At 50.1% G+C, this 26,693-nt stretch overlaps 8 protein-coding genes across 8 annotated transcripts; 4 read left to right on the top strand and 4 right to left on the bottom strand.

The window, feature by feature from the left end:
* Window positions 1–41: 41 nt before the first annotated feature.
* Window positions 42–1,717, bottom strand: CLAFUR5_01945 (uncharacterized protein; the record flags this gene model as incomplete). The annotated part of the gene is made up of 2 exons (XM_047901093.1): window positions 42–1,369; window positions 1,420–1,717. The coding sequence occupies 2 exons, from the start codon at window positions 1,715–1,717 to the stop codon at window positions 42–44; spliced, it is 1,626 nt and encodes a 541-aa protein (XP_047756857.1).
* A 1,225-nt stretch (window positions 1,718–2,942) lies between these two features.
* Window positions 2,943–4,612, top strand: CLAFUR5_01944 (Baeyer-Villiger monooxygenase; the record flags this gene model as incomplete). The annotated part of the gene is made up of 2 exons (XM_047901092.1): window positions 2,943–4,203; window positions 4,260–4,612. 2 exons carry the CDS (start codon window positions 2,943–2,945, stop codon window positions 4,610–4,612), a joined length of 1,614 nt encoding a protein of 537 aa, XP_047756856.1.
* Window positions 4,613–5,311: 699 nt separating this feature from the next.
* CLAFUR5_01943 (uncharacterized protein) lies at window positions 5,312–8,010 on the top strand (the record flags this gene model as incomplete). Its single annotated transcript, XM_047901091.1, has 2 exons — window positions 5,312–6,275; window positions 6,299–8,010. The coding sequence occupies 2 exons, from the start codon at window positions 5,312–5,314 to the stop codon at window positions 8,008–8,010; spliced, it is 2,676 nt and encodes an 891-aa protein (XP_047756863.1).
* Window positions 8,011–8,541: 531 nt separating this feature from the next.
* CLAFUR5_01942 (uncharacterized protein) lies at window positions 8,542–8,805 on the top strand (the record flags this gene model as incomplete). Its single annotated transcript, XM_047901090.1, has 1 exon — window positions 8,542–8,805. One exon carries the CDS (start codon window positions 8,542–8,544, stop codon window positions 8,803–8,805), a length of 264 nt encoding a protein of 87 aa, XP_047756862.1.
* Window positions 8,806–9,108: 303 nt separating this feature from the next.
* CLAFUR5_01941 (uncharacterized protein) lies at window positions 9,109–11,352 on the bottom strand (the record flags this gene model as incomplete). Its single annotated transcript, XM_047901089.1, has 5 exons — window positions 9,109–9,424; window positions 9,484–9,580; window positions 10,047–10,850; window positions 10,911–11,194; window positions 11,243–11,352. 5 exons carry the CDS (start codon window positions 11,350–11,352, stop codon window positions 9,109–9,111), a joined length of 1,611 nt encoding a protein of 536 aa, XP_047756861.1.
* A 249-nt stretch (window positions 11,353–11,601) lies between these two features.
* Window positions 11,602–12,493, top strand: CLAFUR5_01940 (uncharacterized protein; the record flags this gene model as incomplete). The annotated part of the gene is made up of 2 exons (XM_047901088.1): window positions 11,602–12,253; window positions 12,309–12,493. The coding sequence occupies 2 exons, from the start codon at window positions 11,602–11,604 to the stop codon at window positions 12,491–12,493; spliced, it is 837 nt and encodes a 278-aa protein (XP_047756860.1).
* Window positions 12,494–13,551: 1,058 nt separating this feature from the next.
* Window positions 13,552–15,266, bottom strand: CLAFUR5_01939 (MFS transporter cpaT; the record flags this gene model as incomplete). Its single annotated transcript, XM_047901087.1, has 2 exons — window positions 13,552–14,516; window positions 14,570–15,266. The coding sequence occupies 2 exons, from the start codon at window positions 15,264–15,266 to the stop codon at window positions 13,552–13,554; spliced, it is 1,662 nt and encodes a 553-aa protein (XP_047755736.1).
* Window positions 15,267–16,364: 1,098 nt separating this feature from the next.
* Window positions 16,365–18,039, bottom strand: CLAFUR5_01938 (Cytochrome P450 monooxygenase cicH; the record flags this gene model as incomplete). The annotated part of the gene is made up of 4 exons (XM_047901086.1): window positions 16,365–16,556; window positions 16,608–17,013; window positions 17,062–17,764; window positions 17,796–18,039. 4 exons carry the CDS (start codon window positions 18,037–18,039, stop codon window positions 16,365–16,367), a joined length of 1,545 nt encoding a protein of 514 aa, XP_047755737.1.
* Window positions 18,040–26,693: the final 8,654 nt, after the last annotated feature.

Here is a 26,693-nt window from a genome sequence, read left to right as displayed (position 1 = left end):
CTTAAGCACGTCAAGGCCTGCGCGCTGCGCAGAAAGCTTCTCTATGTATCTAATGGTGTCTGTGGCTCGCTTCTTTTCAAAGCGTCTCTGATTGCTTCCTTGTACATCTCTTCCCGCTGCACCCACCTCTTATTCGACTGCATGACGGTGGTCTCATACTCATCTGACCAGTCTGTGATGCTTCTCAGTGATGCCACTTCCACTTCTCGTGGCTCTTCAGATGGCTGACGGGCGACTCTGCGTTGCCACCGACGGACTCTCTTTTCTATCCTGGGCCCACCACGTGTACGACTCTTGGTGTTCGCGTCTCGTATCGAATCGTTATCATCATCCTCGGACTTTTCGGCAAATGACATTGGTGATAGTGGTAAATGATCCACGTTTTCCTTGATGGCCTTCTCCTTCAGATCGGTATACTCTTTTCGGAGGACGTCCAGCCACCGCTCATTTGACAAACGCTTCTCCTCATAAGAAGCACTCTCAACAGAGAAGGCTTCGTTGTAAGCCTCCAATGAGCAGGTTGGGTACAGCACAAGGAAACGAGCCATTTTGTTCTGGCGGTCCTTCTTTCTGGAGTCCACTTTACGCTGACGTTTGAAGATGATCCGTCTTTTCTTCACAACCTTCTTCAATAGATCATTGCTTGAAGCGATGTCACGTCCCTCTCCTGCGCTTAGCTTGATGGTGTCGCATGGTCGTCGTTCTCTCTCTTCGTCCTTGAAGATTATCAGATCGTCGTAGTTCGAGGATGCGGCAGGAGAGTGAGGAGACTGTAGAAGATCTTGTTCTACCAGCATTGGCAGTACAACCTCAAGCAAGAAATTGGTCTCCTGGGATCTCTGTTCTGCTTTCCGAAGGTTCAGGTGACGTTGTGCCTCGAGAGAACTGTCTTTCGCTAGCCGTAGAGATGCAGAGAGCGCTTCGTACTCATCCCCAGACATGTCGCAGTCCCGGTTCCGGAATGTGCTACTCGCGTCAAGAAAGTCCTGCTGAAGGATCTTCGTTGTCGCCTGACTTTTCAAGATTACTTCGTGGAGGATCACCAGATGTCTCAATCTCATCTCAAAGGACTGGCTAGGACGAAAGTGTCCTAGTGTTCCAGACTGTTGGCTGGCATCGAGGAAAGGCTGTGCATTATTGTAGAGACGCCCAAGAAGATGTTTTTGGGCTCTGGCACAACCAGTGAGGTCTACTTTCCGAGCATCAAGTTGCTCCGTTAGAGAACTTAAAGCCTCATGATGTGATGCACAATCCGTTTGTATATCTTCGAGGTACTGTTGCAGCTCAGGAATGTCTCGTGCCGAGAGGATAGCGATTTCTTCTGTCCGAATGTCTGCGATGCGGCGCCGAATGCGGGCCTGCTGCTCCACTGTCATGTTTGTCAGTCACAACGCAGCGTGGAAGAAGTGGCCAACGTACGGTTCACGAGCTCTTCGTCCAGGTCCTTACGCTTGACTTCGTACATACAGATCTGAGACAAGACGTCGACAAATGTCTCCGCAGTTTTGATGCCTGGAGGACTGAAAGCGGCCTTACCGCCAAGTCGTCTCGTCGCCAGGCGCGTGCTCTGACCAGTTTCTCTCTGCGCAACCGCATCGAGAAGAAGGGATGACTCCTGCGCGAGATCGTCCAATGGATGTCTTGTGGCATTCCCAGCATCGGCTTGATGGTCCCGCCACTGCAGCCAAGTCGGAAGGCGAGCATGGAGCCAGTCCATCGCTGTTGAAAGCTTTGATTTTGGTCGGAGTACGAGTATAACGTGATAAGTGTACAGATCCGGTCGAAGTCTTTGTCGTTGATGTCGAGAGATGGGGGGAATTGCTAGACGAGCAGGGTAAGAGGTAAGCAGACAAAGAAACTGTCAGTCTTTGTGGTATGAGTGTAGAAGTCTGGAAAAGTTGAGACATGAGAAGTAATGTAGGATGCTTGTAGGATACTTGCAGAGGCGCGAGAGCTACTATTGTCGACCACGACAATGCGGTGCCGCCATTGCTCAAGTGAGCTTGTATTGTCGACTGAACAATAGCTGGCTGACGGAGATGCGTACAATAGCACCATTGAAGTAGGAATTGCAGAGACACTGCCGTATGACAGAGTTCCCTATGTGATGCAGCTTGATGGCGAACGAAGGGTCAAATAAGATGTGTCTAAGATGAAGAGAAAGAGAAAGCAGGTGCGAGGTGAGGTTGAGATCGATATCGATATCGATAGAACTATCGGCTGCTCGGGAGAGATGACAGGGGCGGCCAAGTCTTGGCAACGACGCTCCTTCCTCCCTCCTAATTCCGGAGCACATCTTTCCGTCTCATTTGCTACATGTAGTCCATCACGACCATGATTACATTGTTTGCAAACATGTTCCGCCCAATGTACTCCTTGCATGCCACTATGATGCTGACTACGGCTGCGCTTGCGATTTCGACAACCTGCTCCGCCCTCGTACGGGCAGCAGTGAGGTTGGACGACCAGCCTATGCGCCATTGTAGGCTAGGGACACGACTGCCAATGAAGCTGATACTCCTGTCTACTCGCAAGACACTGGTGGTGGGTGGTTACGGAGTCAACATATTACTTTGATTCTTTGCCCTGCATCCCGGCGAGTCTGTCCACTAGGCATAACTCGGAAACGGACACGGATTGCTGCATCGGGATGGCACACTCGGCAATTGCCACTTCCCGTCCAAGCTGCAAGGTGAAAGCCAACACACAAACAGTCTAGCTACTCGTCCTCCGTGGCGCGTATTGCCGCTATGGTAGGGTCGAGAGCCATTGTAATGACCTCGGTCAAGAATTCAGAGCTCCAGATTATGGACATCTCTGCTGATCAAGGCACAGGACTCTTTTTCAAGACCAAGTAGTTTCTCCCACATCCTCTCATCTACTTATTCCATCGTCGTTACACCTCTCTCTCACCTTCGTACAATTCTTCAGAGGACTTCACGATGCCGGCAACAGCAAACATCATCGACCGAGACGTCACGATCGTGGGAGGAGGATTCGGAGGCTGTTATCTCTTGAAGCTGCTGCGAGACCGAGGCTTCTCAACGATACTGTTGGAGGCAGGTGCCAGACTTGGAGGTGTATGGGCTTGGAGTTGCTATCCAGGCGCGAGAGTGGACTGCGAGCTTCCGTATTATGGCTATAGCGATCCTGACATCTGGAGCACATGGAACTGGACTGAGCGCTTCCCTGAATACAAACAGCTAAGAAGCTACTTCGAACATGTCGATGAGGTCTGGAAGCTGTCCCAAGATTGTGTGCTTAACACTCAGGTGACAGGAGCAGTCTGGCAGGAAGAGGCGGGAGTCTGGCTGGTGACGACCCGCGATGGTCAGCAGTATCGAAGCACATGGCTTATGGCTGCCACAGGAACGTCGTTCAAGCCCAATATCGCCAAGATCAAGGGTCTTGACACTTTCAAGGGTGCCATGCATCATTCCGCAGCATGGCCAGAAGAAGGCGTAGAGATGGAAGGCAAGCGGGTGGCGATCATCGGCGCAGGCAGCACCGGCATTCAAGTCGTCCAAGAGGCTGCCAAAGTAGCCGACCAAGTTGTGCAGTTCATCCGAACTCCCAACTTCGCCATTCCGATGCGTCAACGACAGATTTCCGAGCAGGAGATTTATGCCAACAAGTCTCACATCCAGCATGTCTTCAAGGCGTGTCGTGAAACTAGGACCGGCCTGCCAATCGTTGGAAATGGCAAGAACACCTTCGACGTCTCCGATGAGGAACGGATGAAGACGTGGGACGAGCTTTGGAAGCGTGGGGGGTTCAATTGGTCGCAAGGTGGCTTCTCCGACACAATCCTCAGCAAGGATGCGAACCGAGAGGCCTACAAGTACTGGTGTAGGAAGACCAGAGAGCGAATCAGCGATCCTCGGAAAGCCGACATACTAGCACCTAAGGATATGCCGTACTGGATCAGCACTAAGAGACCGTCGCTTGAACAGGATTACTACGAGATGTGCGATCAAGCGAACGTTGATATCACAAACTCGGCCATTGAGGAAGTGACGGCGAATGGGGTCAGGACCAAAGATGGCAAGGTATATGAAGTCGACATCATCGCGCTTTGCACTGGATACGATGCTGTCACTGGCGGGCTCCGCACTATGGGTATCAAGGGCAAAGAGGGCATCGACCTCGACGAGAAATGGAAGGACGGTGTCATCACGCATCTTGGTATGATTGCCAATGGATGTAAGTACTGCGCGCAACGAGAGAGCTGGGTCGAAGAGCATGCTAACGATTCTTAGTCCCAAATATGTTTATGATCTATGGCCCCCAGGCTCCTACCTCCCTCACCAACGGCCCGCCATTCCTCGAGCTCCAAGTCGAGTGGATCGTTGACGTTCTTGAGAAGCAGAGAGAACAGAAGATTCGCAGCGTCGAGCCAAAGAGGGAAGAGGAAGAGGCGTGGAGGAAGCATACTCTAGACCTCGCGAGCAAGACTCTTATCGTAGACACCCCGAGCTGGTGGATGGGTGCCAACGTCGAAGGCAAGAAGCAGGAGATGCTCATTTATGCGGGTGGAATTCCAGCATGGCACAAGGCTTGCGTGAGTGCGTTGGAAGACTGGAAGGGATTTGAAACTACATCGATAAATTAAAAGGGGAAAGTTGTGGTGATATTGAAGATTATAGACACCAGAGCAGCGGTATCTCACCCAAGTCCCGATTCGTCCTCAGGTTCAAGAGGCCGACCTCCGACAAGGCGGACTGCCAAATCTGCCTAGCTGTCAGAGTCCTGTTCCTGCATCAACGACCATCAACTTCCATCAACCTGCAGTGCCATGCCCTCAGGTGGATGTTGCAGCAACATCAGGCATAGAGCGTTTTGGTTCTAATGCGGACATCTGGTTCAGCCGCTCGTCGATCACTAAAGGTGATCTGCATCAGCTCGTTGCGGAGATCACTTCTTCGTGGCTATTCGATGCAGGAAATTGGCACTGCACGAGGACTGTCACCCACAGATGTCAGACGATATGTGATGGCAGTAGCTGCGTCGCCACTGCATGCTGTGTCGACTTGTGCCAGATGAGAAACGGCATCCTGCTGCCAGTGCTTCACCTCGCGTAGTCTAGCACGGCACTAACCTGTCTGAGCAGTGTGGCTGCTGCGGGACGGCATCATGAGCTGAACATAGCCGCAATCCGTTCGGGCGACCGACGCTATCTCTTCTTCAGGATGTAGAGCATGTTCACGGCACAGCTCCACTCGCGGTCTGGCGTTGTACTAATGACCCCCAACTCGAACGCAGGTCTCAGCAAACACTCCTTCAGTGCAGATCAGCACTAAGTCCAGACAACATGGATCCAGTCACCGTTCTCTCCATCGCAGGGTCAGCTGCAACCACTGCCAAGGCCGCCTGGACTGTCGGAGAAGCTCTGTACATGTTCTTCCACGACGTCAAAGTCATTGATCAGACTGTCGGCGGACTGGTCGCCGAGATCAAAGCGCTGAGTGGTGCTTGCACTCTTGTGGATGAACGCCTACGCGATATTGTGCAGAATTTCGATCATGAAATTACGAAGCCCAGCGAGAGTCGCGCTAAGCTATGGGCTTGTGTCGAGGCGCAAGTGGTCGACAGCCAGAAGAGTGTCGACCAGTTGGAAGCAGCCATCGCGGGCTTGGTGAAAGACGGCTCGAATGCGTTTGCCCAAGCCTGGAGACAGGTGAAGCTCAACATGCAGACCAAGGACATCGGCGAAGCTAGAAACAGGATCCGGTCTCATACGGCCAGCTTACAGACTATCTTGCAAACAGTGGCAATGCAAGTCGTTCTACCGCTGATCAAATATCTTGCAGCTAACATGTCGTGTAGCGAAATATGCTATCTCGCACCAAAGAAGGCTGACCAACAGCTTCGTATGCTACTTAGCCGGACGGAAGAGTGTATGGAGCAACTAAAAGCCCTTCGACTTGAGCGTGCCGGTACCCCGACCAAGGTGCGAGCCAGCGAGGACGATGTGCTGGCATTGAGTGAAGGTATCACTGTCGACGGTGAGAGCCTCTACAATAAAAGTCAAGCAAGCGGATCTCTTCTAGGTGGCGACCATGGAATGTCAGGACCCCGAGGCATCAACATAGCAGAGTGGATGCAGGACATCTCCGCGATCGATGCGATCATATCCCGCTCGACCAGTGTCGTACGACATTCATCTGTAGCTTCTCCCAGCTTGAACGGTGATATCGTTCCTGCCCGCCAACCACCGCTATCTACAGAACCGCCAGGCGATACTAGCAACATCATGAACAAGATCGTGGAAGACGGTGGGGCAAGTCTCTTTTCAAAGCTGGAGATCACCAAGAAGCAAGCTCTTACCTACGCGAAACGCTCAAGATCGTTCGCGAGCTACCTGCGAAGCGCCAGAAGATATGCGACACGTGGGATCTACGCTTCATGCTTAGCGTTTGCGCTTATCACACCTTGGAGCCCGTCGAAGTAGAAGCCAGTCTTACAAGCGTGATAGACGACTCGTCACAGCTTGTGGAAAGGCCGGATGAGCAACTCCTTCAAGTATGCGAAGCCGGTCATCTACTGTCGCAGGTCTGTGTCAAGCTGAACAAGCTCGATCAAGCCAGACTGTACTGCGAGAACGCACTACAAGGTCGGCGCCGGCTCCTGGGTAAGACGAACGATGACTACTATAGGTCGGTGGCACTCATGGCTCGTGTTTACGAACTGCAAGGGAATGACTATCGCGCCAAAATTTACATGAAGACTGTACCTGATGCCGAAAGAGAGTCGCTCGAGAGCATGTTTGGGAACCTCACCCTACCCGAGATCCAGCCTGTCGCGATGCAGACTAGCCCGTCGATAGCAGAGTCGAGCTCTGGCGGCGACGGTGATGACGTTCGAACACATGTCGCCAAGATGAACAGCATAAGCGCGGCCGACCCGGTCCCTCAAGCCACAGTCAAAGAGAGAAAGCGATCGTTCTACAATCCGGCCACATGGAGGCAATCAAAGCAGCGAGACGCTGAACCGATACACAACCCAGATTCTACACCCTACGCAAGCCGCCAGACATCATCCTCAACGCTGCGAACGACAGGCGGCCATTCAACGCACAGGGCCGCTTCAATCGTGAGTGACACGACGTCCGTAAGCAGCCGTCAATCAGATCTGTCTTCAAATGACGTGCGAGGTCGACAGTACGCGGAATCTGTCAGCTCCATAAGCGATGTGCCGCTACGCCAGACGGGACTTAGTGGCTCGACAGTGGGGAGGTACGATACGCGACCACAAATGGATCTGTTATACCGCAGCAGAAGTGGAGCAGCCGGTCTGTCGCCAACGTCTCCGAACTATCCAGGAGCATGCAGAAGGATGAGCGACGCGAGTAGCTTCCGCCAAGTCGATTGCAAGTACTTCCAGAGTAAAGCTATGACCGCCGGATATATGCGAATGAAGCCCAGTATCATCGAGGGTATCAGAGAAGGAGCCTATGATCGATCTCAGGTTGATCAGATGCTTGCAGAACGAGCAAGGGCGATTCGCAACAGCTCTCTTACAGCCGTGCTTGTTGCCGACCAGCAGGAATCTATGGCGCAATCCGGAAAGCGGGATAACAGTATCGTACAACTTCACACCATTTATGGCCAAATCCATATCGCCTTACGAAGCGATATCGACGGCTTGGGCGAGGCAAAGCAGACATCAATCATGAAAGGCTGGGCAAAAGTGGTGATCATATGCCACTCAGGAGTCTATGATGGCTGTAAGCTGCAACGACAACGTATGGATCAGTGGAGTGCGTACGGGGCGTTCGGTGTCTCGACCGGGAGCAGTCACTCTGGGCCACTGAACTTGCTCAAGATTCTGCCAGAGCTTGCTAGTGTGCACTTTGATCATCAGCACGTTGGCAACATCATCCAAGGCGGAGCAGTGGCAATGTCGATCCTAGACAAGAGGAGCGGCATCTCGACTAGTATGGGCGATGCAAAGATTCAGCAGTGCACTGCGACTGTGGATCCAAGGCTATTGCAGCAAGCTAACGCCTAGAGTCCGCGTGGCAAAGGTGGCGACAGCGTATACAGAGAATGATCAGCAAGCATACAGGCGATGGGACCAACATACCTGCCTGCTTGAGTATTTACGGCCACAGCTCTGCTTCTGCAGATCTGAAAGCCCTCACAAGAAATCTTTGGTACCCCTGCACCCTACGAGGCTGCTGTGCATGGCCTTGGCGTCTGACCCAATTAGCGAGCTAGGGCACGTCGCGATACTGCCAAACTCGGTACAGCTGAGCCATGCAAGGATTATGCAGGGACGCATTGCCACATTTGGCAACACATATCCTGGATGCTCTTCGCTTGGGGCTATGAGGGCTACCTTGTTTGGTAGCGTGTTGTGGTTACACCAACAGATCCTTCGAAGTTGCAGAGCAGCATGTCTCCGAAGACGATTCAACGAGCTTCGCGGTAGACACTCTACATAACGTATAGTCCCTACTTCCAGGGCAAGCACTCTCACAACATCACTTCGGAAGCGACAGACAAACGTAAAACACTCCATCTACCCTCTGAAGCAGCCATGACCATCGATGAGTTCTTCGACTTCAACTCCACCGAATACGTCGCGAAGCTACAAGCCCTGTCCGACCCCCAACTCCAACACCAAGAAATCTACAACTGCCGCAGCCGCCACGGCGGCGCATACTCCAGCGTCCGCGGCGTTATGACCGCCGGCCTGACTTTCGGCGTCAGTCTCGTGGCTGTCCCTATCGGTCTTCGACGCCGTGAAGTCGCCACCCTCCGACTCGCGCTAATCCAGGCTGCCTATACATCAGGAGACTAGCAGAGATAGGATCGCGCCCTTTATGATGGATTGGGCATGCGCGTTGGTCGGCTTAGGAGTTGCGACGGGTGCGGAGGGGGCTGTTGTTGATCTGGGTTATTCTGCTGTTGTGGAGGCTAATGGTCATGCTGTTGATGCGGCGAAGGGAGTTGTGGAGCAGTCTGTGGCGATGGCGGCTGATAGGGTTGTCACGGAGATGGAGGAGAAGAATGAGCGTTAAGTGGTGCTTTGTCTTGAGTAGAGCGGCGTGATATGGACCGACCTGGCTTTTCGAAGCTCGTGCAAATCGATAGAGATAGACCCTCATCCATGATACGGCATATGCCGTCCATCACCCTCTCTAGCCTCCATCTTCCTCTCCACCCCACCACCAGCCTCGATCCCAGCACTCCGATCAGGCCTCGTTCTATCATAGAAGCTAGGCCACTTCTGCCCCTTGACCGCCCGAGGCTTTCTCCCATCATAGAAACTCGGATACTTCTGTCCTCCGTTGGGTTGCCCGCCACTCTTCTCTCGCCTTTTGGCCAAGAGTGGTCGAGCGATGAACCAGTAGACCAGAGCTGCTAGGATGAAAGCGCCGAAGACGGAGCCGACGACTATGCCGGCTATAGCGCCACCACTGTGAGGTTTTAGTTAGTGGACTGATGATGGGATTGAGGGGAGGGGAGTGTAAAGTACCCGAGGATGGCGGTGCCGCCACCGCCTATGCCACGGCCACTCATGTCGTTTAGATGTGGTGTGAGATGATGTTGCTCGCAGGTAAGAGATCGAAGAGCTTCCGGAGCATTGGTGCTTGGACATTTGAGATGAAGCTGGACGAAGTGTTAGTATCCCTGAAAGGATTACATCATCTGTACCAAGACAAATATACTGCACGTGACCGTCCATTAGGTTGAGATGGGAGCAAAAGGAAGGGTTCGCAATGGCCGAGCAATGCCAAAGCCTGTCAAGGAGGCCCCATCAGTCCACTGAGGTGCCACCGATGGGCGAACACGATCGTCTAGGAGCGATATTCTGGGCTCAAAAATATGCCCTGGTGGCATGTGTGGCGAACGAAAGGTCCAATTTCCTGATCAGTAGGAGTCAGATCAGCTGTCGATCTAAGTTGTAAGTCTACAATCTATTCAAAAAGGCCATCGAATGCTCGCATGACTGCCAAGGAAACTGGGGTGTGTGTTATAATCTCGTTATGGCCTGCATTCTGTGAGCCATGAACAAATAAGCATTACCTTGTCACTCACCTCCATAACCCACCAACTCAAACCTCAACCTCGGCCTCCCAGTACGCTTCACATCCTGCACCCCCGTCGCCTTCGCCCCATCGACGCAATGATCCGCATCAAGTTCCTCGGGCTCCATCGCGGAATCAGCACTTCGTTGACCAAGCATCCGCCGGCAGATCATCTCAGTCTGATGATATGGGATGTCGGCATCGTTCAATGCGTGAATGATCTGCAGACTGCCCATCCCACCGTTGTTGCCAGATAGCTGCGGGTGGCCTTTGAGCGCTTCGTAGTATGCCGTCAATCGTTCTGCAGTCAGCCATTTGTCGACCATTTGGTTTGTGAGCGCACTCGACAGCCATGGGAATGGTCTCAAGGGAAGCAAGATTGGTAGTAGCCCTCCGATGCGGTATGTTGAAAGAAGCGTGGGTACGCTGTTGAACGGAGCAGCGAGCACAATGCCCGCGAAGACGACCGACTTGATTTCGCCCTTCTCCATAGACCTCATCTCCGCAGATTCGACAGGAATGAGACCGTATCGATTCGATGGATCAGCATATCGCAATGCTACAGCACTCGAGACGGCTGTGCCGAGACTCTGGCCGAGAATCACAGTCCTTTGTGGTGGGATGTTGGCAACATGAAGAACCCAGTCTACCAGTGCAACGCCATCTGCAATGAGGCCTGCTTCTGTTGGAGATCCCGTTGAGAGGCCGAACCCGCGGTAGTCGACTGTCAGGACATGAGTGTTGGGTTGTGTCGTCATGTAGCGGTTCGTGAGTGGCCTTTGGTTCTGGGCTATGTGGCCAGCGTTGCCATGGACTATGGTTTGAGATCAGTATATGGAGCAAGAGTACTCCAACATATGAACTCAGCACTCACAGCTAATCACAACCCTGGCATCCTCATCCGATTTTAGCAGTCTGAACGCGAGTGAAGTTGTGATGTCCTCCACGCATTGGCCATGAGGCCTCTCTTCTGCCAGCAATGCCTTGTCGTTCTGTGCGTATACATTGAGAGGCAGGATATGCCAAGCGAAGAGAGTCTCGCCATCAGCTGTGGCGATGTTGAATGGCGTTACCTGGTTCTTCGCAAAGCCGAAACGCTCGCCATTGTGCAGGTCATCGCCCAGGAAGAGTGTATTGAAGCTGTTGGCATACAGAGCACTTACCTCGTGATTAGCCAATGCTCGTCGCGTCCGCAATGGCACCTACAATCGTTGCATAGGCGGCGTAAGCAGCACACCCAGGAGCACGGCATACACCCCTACTGCGCTGGCAACGCCATATGCGATCCTGCTCATCACTGGTGACGGCGGTGGCATGACGGCTGCTTGACCACCACTTTCGGTTCCTCTCGTACTGTCACCGATCGGATGTAGATGGCATTTTGATGCTATTGACCGGGGCTAGAGTCACCGCTCGGTCCACTCCCAGCCTCCTCCTGTCGATCTCAGCGCTCCCCTAAAAGAACAACACTTCTCTGCGACAATCGATGCTGACGACGTACATCACATCGGTGACTACCAAGCACACCGTCATTTCGATCGCACATCACCGGCGACTCCATCACCATGGTCGCGACACGAAACCACCCCCGCGACTTCGACCCAGCACCCGCCGACACTCCCCCTAAGCCCTCTCCAACAAAGCATACAACGCGCACCGCCAAAGCAGCATTGTCTTTCGACGAAGACTCCGCCTCCGCCCGAGCGACATCACCGCCCGATACCCCGACGCGCGCGACTCCAGCCCGCCGCTCAAGGTCCTCCACTTCAACATGGACCCATACACCTAGCCCTCGCGCCCTAGGTTGGCTCGCCCTCAGCCTGCCTCTCGTAATCTGGGACACAATCTACATCCTCAACCGCCCCGCCACCATGAAAGGCGGCTGGCTGCACTGGCCCATGTACGTTCCCTACGAGCTGTACGCGGTTACGGACTACATGTACGGTCTCCCTGCGTTGGAGCGGAACGATGGATGGCCGAGCGCGCAAGGGTTGAGTAATGCGATTGAGACGGCGTTGTATTTGGCGTATCTCTGGATGGTCTACACATATGGAGAGCAGGAACCAAAGCAGGGCAGGGGAGCGCCGGATAGAAGTCTTATGGGTAGACTGAGGGGGTTGAGTAAATCCCGGACGCTGGTGGGGAGGGAGGCGGCTGTGGCTGTTCTGATCTGCTACACGACGGCGACTTTCACGTTTGGAAAGACGGTGCTTTATTGTGAGTTGACGATGACGTGGGAACATGAACAACTGATGTGCTAACGCTGGAACAGGGCTCATTGAGTTCTTCTCCGGCTTCGATTCGACTGGCCACAACACCGCGTTCAACTGGATCACGCTCTTTGCTCTCCCGAATCTTCCGTGGATCTTCATTCCGGGCTACATTGCCTATGTGCAAGGAGCTGAGATCTTGCAAGGGCTGGAGACTGCTCCGGGGGTTACTAAGAAGGAGAGATGATCTACTTGTATACATCTGTGTGATAATGTGACCACGATTTATAGTTGTCCACCGAGATACCCTCAGAAACTGCTTTGACGCTACGGCCCCTCGCGACTCGTCCAAGCACCATCTTGGATGGAAGTGTCGATATATTCGATAAAGAACATCTCGTCCTCAGCAACCACTGTTGGCACAATGGTCTAGTCGGAGAGTGAACATTGTTGCCCTGGCGCATCGCCCCAATCCACTAGTATAGCTGCGCTCGATTTCGACTTGCTGCGCAGGTGGACTGTGGCCACGATTGAATCATCGGCGGTTATCTTTCTGGTCCCTTCGACGAACTGAAAATACGGAGTTCCGTCTCCATTGTTGGTCACTCTGACTGTGGCCCACAACTCCTGCCTTTTGTCCTCAGGTGCTTCCACGCCACCCTTCGCTTACCAGGCAACAGCTCCAAAGAAGTCAACCACGTCCCCGAGTAGTCGTTACCAATATATCTGCAAAAGACTGGAGTATCATCAGGGAAGTAGCTGAGTCAAAGCAATTTCGTTCCGGTCTCGCTCGCGAGATCATTTCCCTTTTGCTCTGGGTTCGAATGTCCGGCTGAGGATTCATTTTGGTATTGCTTTGAACAACGATCGATAACCGACGTTCTCAGGCACATCATATACTCGATGCGCCTTCGCCATGGCCAGCGACTCCACGACCTCACAAACGTAGAAAACCTACGAGTGTTCTAAATCACAACGCTAGACTAACCTCCAATGTATGCAGTGGATGTGCACTGATCGAGAACCTCCGAGCCTCTCGGACATCTCGACGTCTAGCCGACCAAATAAGCCGCACTATCGGAGTTCACGATACGTCTGGCGACCGGTCTCCTGATTTGGCAGCGATTTCGAAGCTCGGGTCGTACAATCAATATGACCAGCTTCCGACATCGCCCGAGCACTGACCGTGAGTGGATCAGCATGGCAATATTATTTTGAAGTCTTTCCCTCGGCCACACTTCCTGTCTATCAACGCCTGTCGCTATATCACATTTCTTCGATCATTACAAGGGATTCCCTCAACCGTCAGACTTCATCCTTGAGGCCTTCCTTCTGCGCAGTCTCGATCTTGTCGACTCGAGGAGAAGATATGGGAGATCGCTCCGCCTTCCTCCACTTCCTTCCTTGCCACTGCACAAATATTATTGGGATCCAGCTAACCACAAAAATGATTCCAGCCATAAGTCCGCCACTACCAGAGCCACCGAGCGCAGTCAACATGTCCGGAAACCAGAAAGGTCCTATGAAGCCCCACGTCTGTCGAACGACGTTGACAAAGACACCAATGCTGGCGCTCTGCTCAATATGGCTGTCGATACAGTATGTTACGATCACCGTCGTTACGATCTGGTTGCCGACAGCTGCGATTGCCACGCCGATGATGGGCGTCACGTTCCAGTGGTCTTGAGCAGCTTGTTCGTATCGTACGCCGAAGACGATCACACCGACCATTGCCAGCAAGAAGCCCAGGTAGCTGAGCCATAATCTGAACTCCGGTTGAGTTGCTTGGTTGAGAGCATTGGCCTTTCGCCGCATCCAGAAGTCGCTGAGCCTTCCGCCAATCTGCTCGCCAACCACGCTACCAATGATGATTCCTATGAACTGGAGCCCAATCTGCTGGGAATCGAAACCGAACTTCGGCACGAAGAGCTGTGGAATCTCGACCGTCATCAGGACGCTACTGAAGCCGAAGACGATAGAATAAGCGCAGGTCGGGATGACGATGGTCGGGTATTTGAATAGCGACAGCGGCTGGACGAAATCGTAGAAGCTGAATGGGTTGGGATCGATCCGGCGGAATTGCATGTACTCCTGCTTGAATGCGGATCCTCTGTGCTCGACACCACGACGGATGTAGCGAGTTTCTGGCCCAAGGAAGATGTATGCGATGAACTGGATACCGTTGATGATGGCCAGAACCCAGTAGATCCAGCGGTAGTCACCGGTCTGCTCGGTGACGAAGCCCATGATGAAAGGCCCGCCTGGAGGACCTGCCACGGCAGTCAGAACGAGATCGATCACCAGCAAGATGAGAACGACTTACCCAAAGTTACCAGCAGAGTCCAAACACCCATAAACTGCGCACGCTGACGCTTGAAGTACGTCTCCGTCACAATACCACTACCAATCGCAATCGCCGGACTGATGAAGAATGCTCCCATCACACGGCACGCCGCCATAGATCCATAGCTATGGCAAAGCGCACACCCAACGTTGAACAACAGCGAACAAATCGTGCTGATTAGCCACACAGGTCGCCGTCCATACCTGTTCGCAACAGGTTTCCAGAAAAGAGGTGCAAAGCCCAGGACGACGATTTGCATAGACGTGAGATAGCTAGCTTTCGTTATACTCGTCTCGAACTCCTCGGCGATACTCTCATATGCTGGAATGATGGCCGCCGCTGTGAAGGTCGTGATCATGGCGTGGAAGCCGACAAGGATCAGATTTGCCATCTTCTTCCATTCTGGCCAGTTATAAGGATCTGCTGGGTCGTCTGATGGGATGGGGTCCAGATCGAGTGTGCCATGTCTTGCTATGAGGTAGTCGCGATGCTCTTGTGGTAGTGACGCTGCTGCGCCGAGACTGATGTTCGTGGCTCGGTGTCCAATCTCGACATCTGAAATGGGTTCGACTGGCACATCGGAGCTGTCGTCGTCCTTGAATGTCTCTGTCGGCTGTCGTATGTTCTGCTTTCCGATCGTTGACGCGAAGTCCTGTTGTCCTGTAGTTGTCGCCATTGTCGAGGAGTGGAAAGCAGGACGGAAGGACGAAACGAGCTGCAGACTCTTCACTCAAGATGGACGCTCTTTCGTCCCGCACTCAGCAACTTCGCTTCGTCCTAAAAGCAGCAATAAAGCCAAGCTCTGCTCCGTGGAAAGACAGCCCAGCCTCAGATACGAAGATAGGAGTTCCTTTACAAGCAAAGAAAGTGGAACCAAAAGAGAGGAATCGCCTACAATCCTTGTCCCACGCCTTCGCTGTATTAATAGTCCATCATACCGGAGACACACAGAACCTCAACGGCACTACTGGCTCGAGCCCCTCAAGTAGATAAGTAAAGCAGTACTTCTCCATCTTAGCCTCCACACATTCACCCGCAGCCGATCCTCACTTTCTGGAGACGTGTGCTACAATCCCAGATGCCGTGAACGTTCTCCGAAGCAGAGAGATGCGTCGTTGTCGCAGTGGGCCCGAGTGGGTCGTCAAAGGATGTGTGTGGGTGGAGTTTGAAGAGCCTCGCGTCAAAGCACAAGCCGCGTAGTGGCGTTGGTCAAGCTTTGGCTTGGCTTCTGGTTGGTGAATCTTCGAGATCCTTGGGTGGGCCCGACTCCCTTCCGGGTGAAGCGTCCGCGTCCGCGTGGTTGCAAAGGCTTCGGCCGAACATGTCGCGTTTGTCGGAGGAGGATCAAAATCCCCAGTGAAGATATACAGCCCTTTCATCTATCAGTCACCATGCTTGGACAAAGACACGTGAGCATGGCTGCTGCTCGCTCTTGCTGACACTGCATTGCATTGAGACTCGGCTTCTCTCAGTCAACGTGAGCACATGGAGTGGTCCCGAATGCTTCACCGAATGCCCGATTGGTTTAAGTAGACATCACTCTCCGAAGCGAATATTCATGAACTGCCCGGAGTGGAGACCGTCATATACCGTGTAGCCGTGAGGCTGACAAAGTGGGCGGAAGCAGCCCGCTGCCTGGATAAGACTTCATCAGATTCGCCGTCTATATGCAACACGCCTTCGCCACGACCTCAGCCTTGGAGATTCGCGCATTGGCTTCGCTCACACTCTGGTGATTGGTTTTTCGGGTCGAGACGAAGCGGCATCTGAGGTCTCAATCTACCTTCCGCTTTGAGATGCGAACCTCTAAGCCTTCGTGCACCACAAAGAACGTCGAATGATACTTCAACTCCTCATTCGGTCTCAGCAGCTCGAAGTTGTAATCACGGAACAGTAGCGGCAGCGTCTTGTTCATCTCGAGCAGAGCCAAATTCTTCCCGATGCACAGATGACTCCCGCCACCGAACTGTGCTTGATGTTAGCGGCGAGAGAGACGTTCGCTATGGGGAAAGCTTACCTGGAACATATACCTTTCCATCATCTTGGCATCGCCCTCGATCCATCGCTCTGGTCGATATACCTCAGGATCGTGTCCAAAGAGCTTGTTGCGATGTAGGACCCAGCCATTGAGCGCGACCCGGGTGCCCCCTGGCAGCCGGTGGCCGTCGATCTCTGCTCCTTCTTGAGGTACATGTCTTGTGATGTTCAGCCCAACCGCGGGTCGAACCCGCATTGCCTCCTTCAAGCAAGCCTGGAAATAAGGCAACGCTTGCACTTCGTTCCACTGTGGCATCGCAGAGAGCTTACCGCCTGCGGTAGCTTCATCAAGTTCTTGCTTGAGCTTGGCGTAGACCTCAGGATCGCGCAAGACGTGCCAAGAAAAGCTCTGCATTGTCGAAGCCGTCGAGTCAGACCCGGCGAAGCTGCGATCAGTTAGCAGAGCGCATGTCAACCGTTGTTCTTCTACTCACATTGCACCGTGAGCGACAGCGAAGACATCTCCTTCCGTGAAGTTCTGTGGCGCCTTCTCATGCGCCTCGAACAGCGAAGCCATCAGATCCCTTCTATCCAGCTGCTTGCCAAGCTTCTTCCTCTTGTCCATCTCTTCCAAGGCCATGCGCGTGATCAGGAAGTTCCCGGTCAGCAGCCAGGAGGGCACACACTTCCACAGCGGGTTCCGACGGAATGCGAAGTCCCATTCTGGGATCTGTCCAACGATTCCATCATACCATTGCATGTCGTCGATGGTCTTGATCGCCTTCTCGAGGTCATATCCCGCTTCGAGGAAGCCAAATCTCCTGGAGAAGGCTATCTCGCCAAGCACATCGAAGGCGTAGTAGTGCAGATAGCTTCCCAGGTCGCAATACTGATCTTTTGTTTGACACATTCCATCTAGCTTTTGCATGAACAGGCGCTCGGTGTCCTCGATGTAGTCCGTCATTGTGTGCATCGTAGCCATGCTATACGGATTCGAGGCATAGCGCTTTTTGACTGCATGGACGGCTTCGCGAGTCTCGGTGAAGATATCCGGATTCTCTGGAGGTGGGAAGACCCCATAGAAGTCGGTCTTGTGGAAGCCTTTACCTGCTGCTAGGACTTCGCGTGCGGCGTGGGGCGAGGAGAGTGAGAGTTCGTTGGGGGCGATTCGGACAATCGGGCCTATGTTTTCAGTTGCTGCGAGAGTGCATTGCAAAGGGACACCTACCATAGACTTCATGAATCCTGATGTGGTCTGTCTCAGTGTGCCCTGACCAAGTGCTCCAGACCTTCCAAAGACGACTCCCAGAGGCCAGCAATGGTCCAGGATAATGTCGCAACGGCGAAGCGTACTTGTAGTACAAGAAACGAGCGACGAGGACGAGGAGAAGAACAATAGGCCAGTATGATAACAGGGTTCTCAGTGCAGTCAGGACTGCAGATTCGCTATACTCCGAGTGGACGACGGCCATGGTTGAAATGGCAGCGCTCGTGGGAACGTGGTGTTGAAATTGTCGAGAGCTCGAAGATGCGGAAGGCTGCTGCTTCTGATGGGAGCACAATCTGCTTACCTCTGGTCATTCTGTATGCCATTGAGGCCTACATGTATATGCCCTCACTGCTGATGACACGGTTATCCAAACCCATGTCCATCGCCATGGCCACGGCAGTTGGTCGTCTTCGTAAGCCGACTAGCAAAAGGCGGTTAAATGGTCAAAGGTGGACGATATCCAGGCATGTTGCCAACATGGCAGACTGCTATTTGAAGACTGCGTGGGCCAGCATTGTGGTCGTGTTGGCCTGGTGAAGTTCGGCAGTTGTAAAATTGAGGAGGGAAGTTCGGTGAAAGCCAGGGGTACCTAGGAGGTGGGTAGTATCACGTTAGAAGTGTGGGAAGTTATTGTACGGGCTCATATAGGGTGTTTCAAAAGCAGGTTGTGTATTGCATGTGTCTATCTAGAATAGACAGGTGTTGCTCTTGAAGAGGCTGCAGGTGACTAATCAGTCACCTGATTCTTGGCGTACGTGGCCTCAAGTTTTGATGATGGGATGTTGCCCATGTGCACGCTCAGATCGCGACACACCCCCTCAGCTCGTGCGCTGGAGTGAATGAGCTGATTCCCATGTGATCGCGTGCACCCTGTCATAACCACCCCCCTACCTATGGCAGTGACGTCAGGCCCTCGGTGTTGCTGCTGCTGCAGTGAGGGTAAGTCAGCTGTTTCAAGTGAAGTGAGCTGAGGTGAGTGAGGTGAGCTTTGTACCCCTTCCCTTATTCCTCACTTTAACTGCTACTATTATTACCTATATAATAAAGTATAGATTGTGTGACTGTTACCGGTAAGATAGCTTAGGTAATAGTCTCGTTATATAGACTTTCACTTAAGTATATAATCATCTTACCTACTAGTAAACATTAGAGGTCCTAGGTTTAATCTAGGGGTAGCCTTAGTCCTATCGTATACTCAAACATATATTGTCGTCCGCTTAACTTCTTGAATTGTCCAATAATTACTCTATACTAAGTTATTTTACTCCGGCGAATAGTAAGAGAGCTTGCTCTACCCCTAGGGAGTATAAGATACTAGTTAGTAGTGTAATGTACTAGGCTATCTACGACAGAGCTTGTACTATATAAAGTGTAATACGGCTCTAATAGGTAAGACCAGAGTAACGGTATTAGAAAGTTAAAAAGGTGATATAGGGTACCTTACTTTCTATACTTTTAAAGGTCATTACCTTAGGGTAGTAACACCTTTTTGTTTTAGGCAAGTGTATACTATATATAAGGTACGAAAGTAGCGGATAATATAGTAATAAGGTAGTAGTATTGTTACTAGTAGTAAGTTAGAGGCGTTTCTCGCGTTCTAATTAGACGCGCTACTTTTGTCGTACGCGCATACGCTACTACTAGTAATAGGGGTGTTTCTTGCCCTTACGCTATTAGCTAATAGGAGTCCGAGAAACACCTATTAATAATAGTACTAGGGCCGTACCGGTAAATAGTAAATACTTTGCCCTAGCTTCGTTATCGTCTATAGTATTAGTAGCTACTAGTAGCCGTATTTTACGCCTACTAGCGCTTCTAGAGAGGTGTCCGTAAAGATAAAGCCGTTCGGTGTTCGTTTCGAGATAAGGTAAGGCCGCTACTACGGGCTTCTTAGGCGTCTATTAGCCCGTTACCTCTTAATACGGCTATAGAGGGCACTAAGGTACGTAGGTCTACGCCGTCCTTAGCTATATTAAGTAGCTTAACAAAGTGCTTATACTTCTATAGTAAAAGTAGCTTAGTCAGCCCGTCTATAGGTATATCGTTAGTACTAAGATACTTAATCTTAATGTCTCCGCGCTAGTCTCGCTATCGGAGCTAGTAGTAGTAGATATTAACGTAGCGTAGCTTCGTATTAAGCTTTTGCCCTTATTAGTTAATAAGGCGGATAGTCTACGTGTTGTTATAGTATAAGTAGGTGCGCTAATTGAACTAAAGGTATATCTTAGCGAAGACTCGTTCCTACTATATAAGCTTAATACGAGCGTAATCGATCTCTACGCTAAAACACGACATATTCGAAAGCTCTTATTAAGGCCATTCTAACGATATATAAAGCAGGCCACTACCCCTAGAATTGAGGGAGTTCTACCTTATTCAATCTAGATAGCTTGAAGTTCTCTTCACCCTATTTCTTTAGCTCTTAACGCCGCGGAGGTGCCTAGCTACATTGGGCAACTCCTAGGTAATAGTAGCCTAGGCTACGGTACTAACGGCGCCTATAGCTCTATAGGCGAAGCTCCCCTAAGACAACTAGTAGCAACTTATAGAGGACGTAAAAAGTATAGAAAGTAATAATCAGCTCCTATACCGGTCTCTATAGGTAATAATCACTTAGCTACGTACGGCGCTTATACTATTATATTACCGAGGGCAACAAGAAATAAGGACGACGTCCTAGGCGATTAGTAAGGCCACCCGGAATTAACACCCCTATAGCTAGGCATCGGTCGCGGTATTGATACTAGGCCCCCGCCTAACGTACGATATAGTTACGATCCGTATTATAGTAAAGGAAGACTAGGCCGAAGTTACGAAGCTATCGAGCAAGGAGCTCGCCTAACAAATTAACTAACTAGGGGTAGTCGTAGTAAACTAATAGTCTAACGGCACTCTACAGATCTATACTAGCTCTACTACTACTAGGAGGCACCTAGAGGCATAGCTATAGTAGGCATCTAAGGTTGCGGTATTAGCGAAGGTCTTAACGAAATAATTTATAATCCTAGTCTACGATATACCTAAGGAGTTTGACCTAACTAACTAGGGTCACCTACGCGCTCTCTAAGAGGACAACCCGGTCACTCTTAACTCTCTAATCTAGAAGGCGACTTGGCTCTATAGGAAATAGCTAGAAGGCAAGAAGGCCTCGGCGCTAATAGTATAGCTATAAGACGCGAAAGCGGCGGATCTAGCGATAGAACAAGGCCTAGTCTAGTAATATAGCCTTAAGATAGTAGAAAAGCACTCCTTATCCTTTCGTGTCCTCTAATGCTTTAAATACTAACAGTATAGACACTAAACCTATACGTACATAAACAAGTAGGCCTACTCGAACTATATAGGAGACTATATATCTAGGGACTATATATCGACTACGAGACGGTACGCGAACTGTCCGGGGCACTACCTATCGTATAGTACGGAATGCCTATAGCGGAAACTAGCGAAAAACAAGGCAATCACAAACAGAACCGTCGCCCTAAGATTCTACGGCGACCGTAAGGCTAGCCTATACCGGAACTAACTAGCGGCGGTCGGGTATAAGCGCCCTAGGGCCGAGAACGATATAAAGGATACGTAACCTAGGGCGTACGGGAGGCCACGTACTCTACTAGCTACGGCGAGGGAATCTAACTAGGCCCGGCTCTCCTTTAGTATATAGCCGATAGGCGTAGACTAGGACGTATAAGGTAGTAGGGCATAGGACGCTATAGAGGAAATAATTGTCGATACCGATAACTAGCCTCGACACGCTTAGTATTATCTAGTATAACGTCAACTATAGCAAGGATATAGTCTAGAACCATTTCCTATACGAGGCGGACCCGCGCGTCTACTACGTCCTTATAATCTAGGAGCTATAGATTAATCCGTACTATAAGAGACTAACGACCTATAAGTCACTAGGCTATACGACATGCCTACGAGGCGACGGTAGACCCCGTACGTGCTTCTATATTAGTAAGGATATACTAGAATCCGACTAGGAGGTAGTGTACTACGTAGACGAAGAAAGCGGGGGCGATATTACCTCCCTCTACATAGGTAGTACCTAGATATACAACCTATATATACAACCGCTAGCCTCGAGGTCTAGCCGCGACCTAGGGGTCTATAGACACCTAGACAGTGCGCTTAAGAGACAAGGATACCACATCGTAGTAGGAGACTTCAATATATACTACCCTTTCTAGAGAAGCCTTATATAGCCGTACCCTATAGCCGACGAAGTACTCGACTTAATAGCGAGCAACGTAATTGCCCTTAATACCCCGAAGGACCTAGGTACCTAGAAGAGAGGGGGACTCTAAGGCACAATCGACCTCTCCTAGATCTTAGATAGCTACTACTATACGGTAACCTACTATAGGATCGAACATAAACTCGAGGCGTCGTTAGACTATATACTAGTCAGGACCTCTATTACGATATAGATATAACGTATACTAGCGAGAACCCCTAAGCTAAACTAGGGAAAGGCCTACTAGGCTAACATCTAGGTATACCTCGATGACTCTAAGAGGCTAGTCTAGATTGCGTAGTAGCAATACAATAGTAAAGACGAGATAGACGAAGCAGTCTAGGGGTTAATAGAGGAAATAAGAAAAGCGACCTTACTTTACGTTCCGCTTACCTAACTAACGATATAGTCTAAACTATACTAGACGCCAGAGTACACTACGGTAGTAAGAGAAGTAAGGAGAGCCCGCCGGGTATAGATAAGCAGCTATAGCGAGGAGGCCTAGAACGTATATAGGGAGGTATACTAACAGAAGAAAGCTATAATACGAAAGGAGAAAGCAGTCGGCTAGAGGGCTATAGTAGAAGAAATCGCCGGCAAGCTAGAGAGGATATAGAAGCTAGCGAAATAGGCCCGATAGGACCCTATATAGGGCCCCTCCTTCTCTATCCTAGCGCTATAATCGCCTAGTAGCCCGGTTAGCGACCCCGAGGCTAAGGCGCGTCTACTAGCTAGTAAGTTCTTCCCGCCCCTAGTCGAGGCTGATCTAAGCGATATAAATAGCTCTACTCCCCTAGCCCCTAGCATCGCGGTCTAATAGGAGGTGTCCGAGGGAGAAGTTGCCGCTATACTAAGGAAGTTGCCGGTGAAGAAAGCCCCGGGGCCGGATAGGATCCTAAACGAGCTACTAAAGAAGTATAGAGATCAACTAGCCCTAGCAGTTATAGCGATCTTTAACGCCTACCTACAGACCGGGTACTACCCGATAGCTTTTAAACAATCGACGACAGTGGTCCTACGTAAGCCGTAGAAGGAAGACTATACGTAGGTAAAGTCGTACCGCCTAATTGCGCTCCTTAACACTCTTAGGAAGGCGCTTAAGAAGCTGGTTATAACGAGACTCTCCGAGGCGGTAGAGGAACACTCCCTACTCCCGGATACCTAGATAGGTGCGCGCCTATAGCGATCGACGCTATCCGCGATGGAACTTATCACCTCTTAGGTAAAGGCCATCTAGTATAAGAATAGGGACAAGGTGGCTTCCTTACTTAGCCTAGACATATCGGGAGCCTTCGACTACGTGTCACACCCGCGGCTACTCTATATCCTAAGGTCGAAAGGACTCCCTGAGTGGCTTGTCAACTTCGTACGGTCCTACCTCCAAAACCGTAGTACGTCGATCCTGGTCGGTTAGTATAAAAGCCTATTTTAGGTAGTCTATACTAGAATCCCGTAAGGCTTAACGCTAGTACCTATTCTATTCCTCTTCTTTATAGCGACGCTACTCCTAGCCCTAGAATCCTAGAACACCGCTACGAGCGGCTTCGTAGACGACATAAACATCCTAGCGTAGTCTTCCTCGACTAAGGAGAACTATAGGCTACTAGAAGAGAAGCACAAGATCTACGAGGACTAGGCTAGGAGGCACGGGGCTCGGTTTGCCCTAGAAAAGTACAATCTAATACACTTTACGCGCCGGCTACGGTTCTATAATATATAAGCTTCTATCTAGATATAGGGGTATACGACTAACCCGGTAAATTAGCTTAGGATCCTCGGACTATAGGTAGACCCGGCGCTACGGTAGAGGAAGTACGTATAGGTAATATTACGGAAAGCTAAACAAAATATAGTATTATACTAGAGGCTCACTACGTCTATATAGGGGGCGGACTTTCGGTAGTTACGACTTCTATATACGGCTATTATACGGCCAGTCCTTACCTATAGTAGCTAAGTATAGTCCTTAGGCGAGAGGGCCTACCTATCGAAGAGACTCGTCGCGCCGCTAGCGAAGATCTAAAACTAATGCCTAAGGAAGGTTACCGGGGTATATAAGTCGATACTAATAAGGATACTTAAGTACGAGACCGCTATACCGCCAATCGACCTATATATCTAGGGACTACAGACCTCCTACTTAGGCAAGTCGGCATAGTACCTAGTATAGAAGGTCATCGCTAGTACAGTCGTAAGGGCCCGCGAATTAGTACTAGCGTATAAGGGCATTCGACCCGGAAACGAGCCGAACTACCGGGTAAGGGACGAATAGCTAGCAATATAATAGGAAGGTAGGAAATCGTTTATAGAGCAACTATAGAAAGAGAGGTAGAACAACTAGGTTATAGGGTATAGTAGACGCCCTTAGCTAGCGGGACAACCTAAGGAATAGTTAGCTACAAAATCCGCGGTTAAGTACCCCCCGAAGCTTATCTACTACCGCCTTACGAGGGCATAGAGTAGTATAGTAACCTATCTACGAAGCGAACACATCGGCCTCTAGGGTTACCTATTGTAGAGGAAGGTTCTAGGATACACGAATACTAGCTACCCCTAAGGCTATCGCTCCTAGAACGTACGGTACGTACTCCTCGTCTATCCGAGGTAGTCGCTAGGAAGGGGGGAGTAGATAGTAAAGGCGAGGAACTAGACGATTAGGGCACTTCTTAACAACGCTAAGGACCTACGGCGTATTACGAACTAGATACTAGAGAAGGGCTAGCTAGAACAGTACCGCCTAGTAGGAGCAGTATAGGAAGAGAGGACACGACGTAGCGCGACGAGACCGGCTAGGAGCGGGGGCTAACGGGGTAGTGACATAGACTACGTACGTTTAGAGGGAAAGCTAAACTAGATAAGGAGTAGTCGGGGGCGGGAAGGGTTTTCACCTATTCGGGTTTCCCTTTATATATAATAATAGATATATACCTATATAGGCCGGATAGGGTCCTAGAACAGGGGAATAACAAATCTATCTATCTATATAAGCTCTAAGACGGCTTACGAAAGCCCGGGTAGCTTAGCCTCTATTAAGGACTTAGTAATAGTAATTTGTTTAGATACATTATAATCTACTAGTCTACCGAACAGTATAAAGACCTAGCTATTTAAGCTAGTCCTATTATTATTTATACCGTAGGACGCGTCCGATACTCTAAAGAACTTATAGTTACTACCGAGGTGTTCTAGTTAACTATAAAGGCTAGTAATATGTTTCCTAGCGCTATATATAAGGCAGAGGTTCTTAGTCTCTAGGAGATAGCGTAAGTACTAATCTATAAGCTTAAGGTATGTCTTAGTTAGCTTAGTTAGATACTACGATAGTATAGATAAGGAAAAGGTAATATTAGACCGCGTATATATAGCGGCGAAGTTAAGGGATCCTATACGTTATTAGTACGTAAGGATAGCGATAGAGGTAGGTTAATAACCCTCTAGAACGGTCTAATTAAGGTATTAATCTACTAGTACTATCGTTTTACGTATATTTATAGATATACTGAATTTAGCGGCTAGCTTCTTAATATAGTCTTCTTAAGAGAGCTATAGTAAGCGCTTATTTCTATCGCGCGTAACCTTAATTCCTAGGAACTAGGAGAGATTACCGAGCTCGTATATCTCGTACTAGGTAAGTAGCCGCTACTTAATATTAGTAGTATAGGCCTTATACTTACGGTAGTAGAGTATAACTAGGTCGTTAACGTAAAAGAAGAATATAACCTTATTGTTATAGTAGATATATTTAGAGTCCGATAGAGGTACTAGTCTAAGGGAGGCTAGCGTCTCGGTTAGGGAGTTATACTATAATAAAGGGGACTCCTTTAGACCGTAGAGGGCCTTAACTAGCTTAAGGGCGTGTCTATAGGATAGCCTATCGATTCTAGGAGGTAGTTATAGATATATAGTATATAGTAGGTCCGAGTTTAGGAAGGCGTTAATAATATCGAATTGTTTAGCTTCTAGGTCAAAGCTCGCGGCTATAGTATAGTAGAGGCGGAATCTACTTAGTAGTAGTATAGCGGCGTATATATCTAAGTGTGTTCCTTATAAATCGCCTCTTACGTATAGCCTAGCCTTAAAGCTCTTTAGTATACCGTACTCGTCTAGTTTATATTTATATACCTACTTTAGCGGTAGTAGTAGCTAAAGTCCCTCCTCTTACTAAGTATCCTAATCCTTCTCTTCCTTTATTACCTATTTAAATGTGCCTATTACTAGGGCTTTAGTAGACTCCTTAGCTATAGCTTCGATCTACTATTAGGAGAAGCGGTATTTTATAGCGGCTCGGTAGTTAGAAGGTTCGGGCGGAAGGTTATCGCGGTATATAGAGGTAGTAGTATTAATACGCCTTAGAGGGCTATTACCTCTTCGTATAGGGCTTCGATCGCTCTTATCGCGATAGGCGCGTATTCTAGGTCGTATACCGGACATATAGCCGATAATTATATTAGCGACTATAATCTAGTATAGTATATAGTAGAAGTAGGCCGTTCGTAGGCGCTTTCTATTCTCTATAACTATATAGTTAGACTCCTCTAGTGTATAGAGCTCTAGCTCTAGGGGGAAGAGTAGTATATTAGACGCGTTATAGATAGATAGATTTGTCATTTCCC

The sequence above is a fragment of the Fulvia fulva genome, chromosome 1 (genome assembly GCF_020509005.1).
Source record: "Fulvia fulva chromosome 1, complete sequence".
In the NCBI taxonomy this organism is placed as follows: Eukaryota; Fungi; Ascomycota; class Dothideomycetes; order Mycosphaerellales; family Mycosphaerellaceae; genus Fulvia; species Fulvia fulva.
Note: the sequence above shows the minus strand (reverse complement) of the source record. Positions and strands in the feature narration are given on the sequence as shown.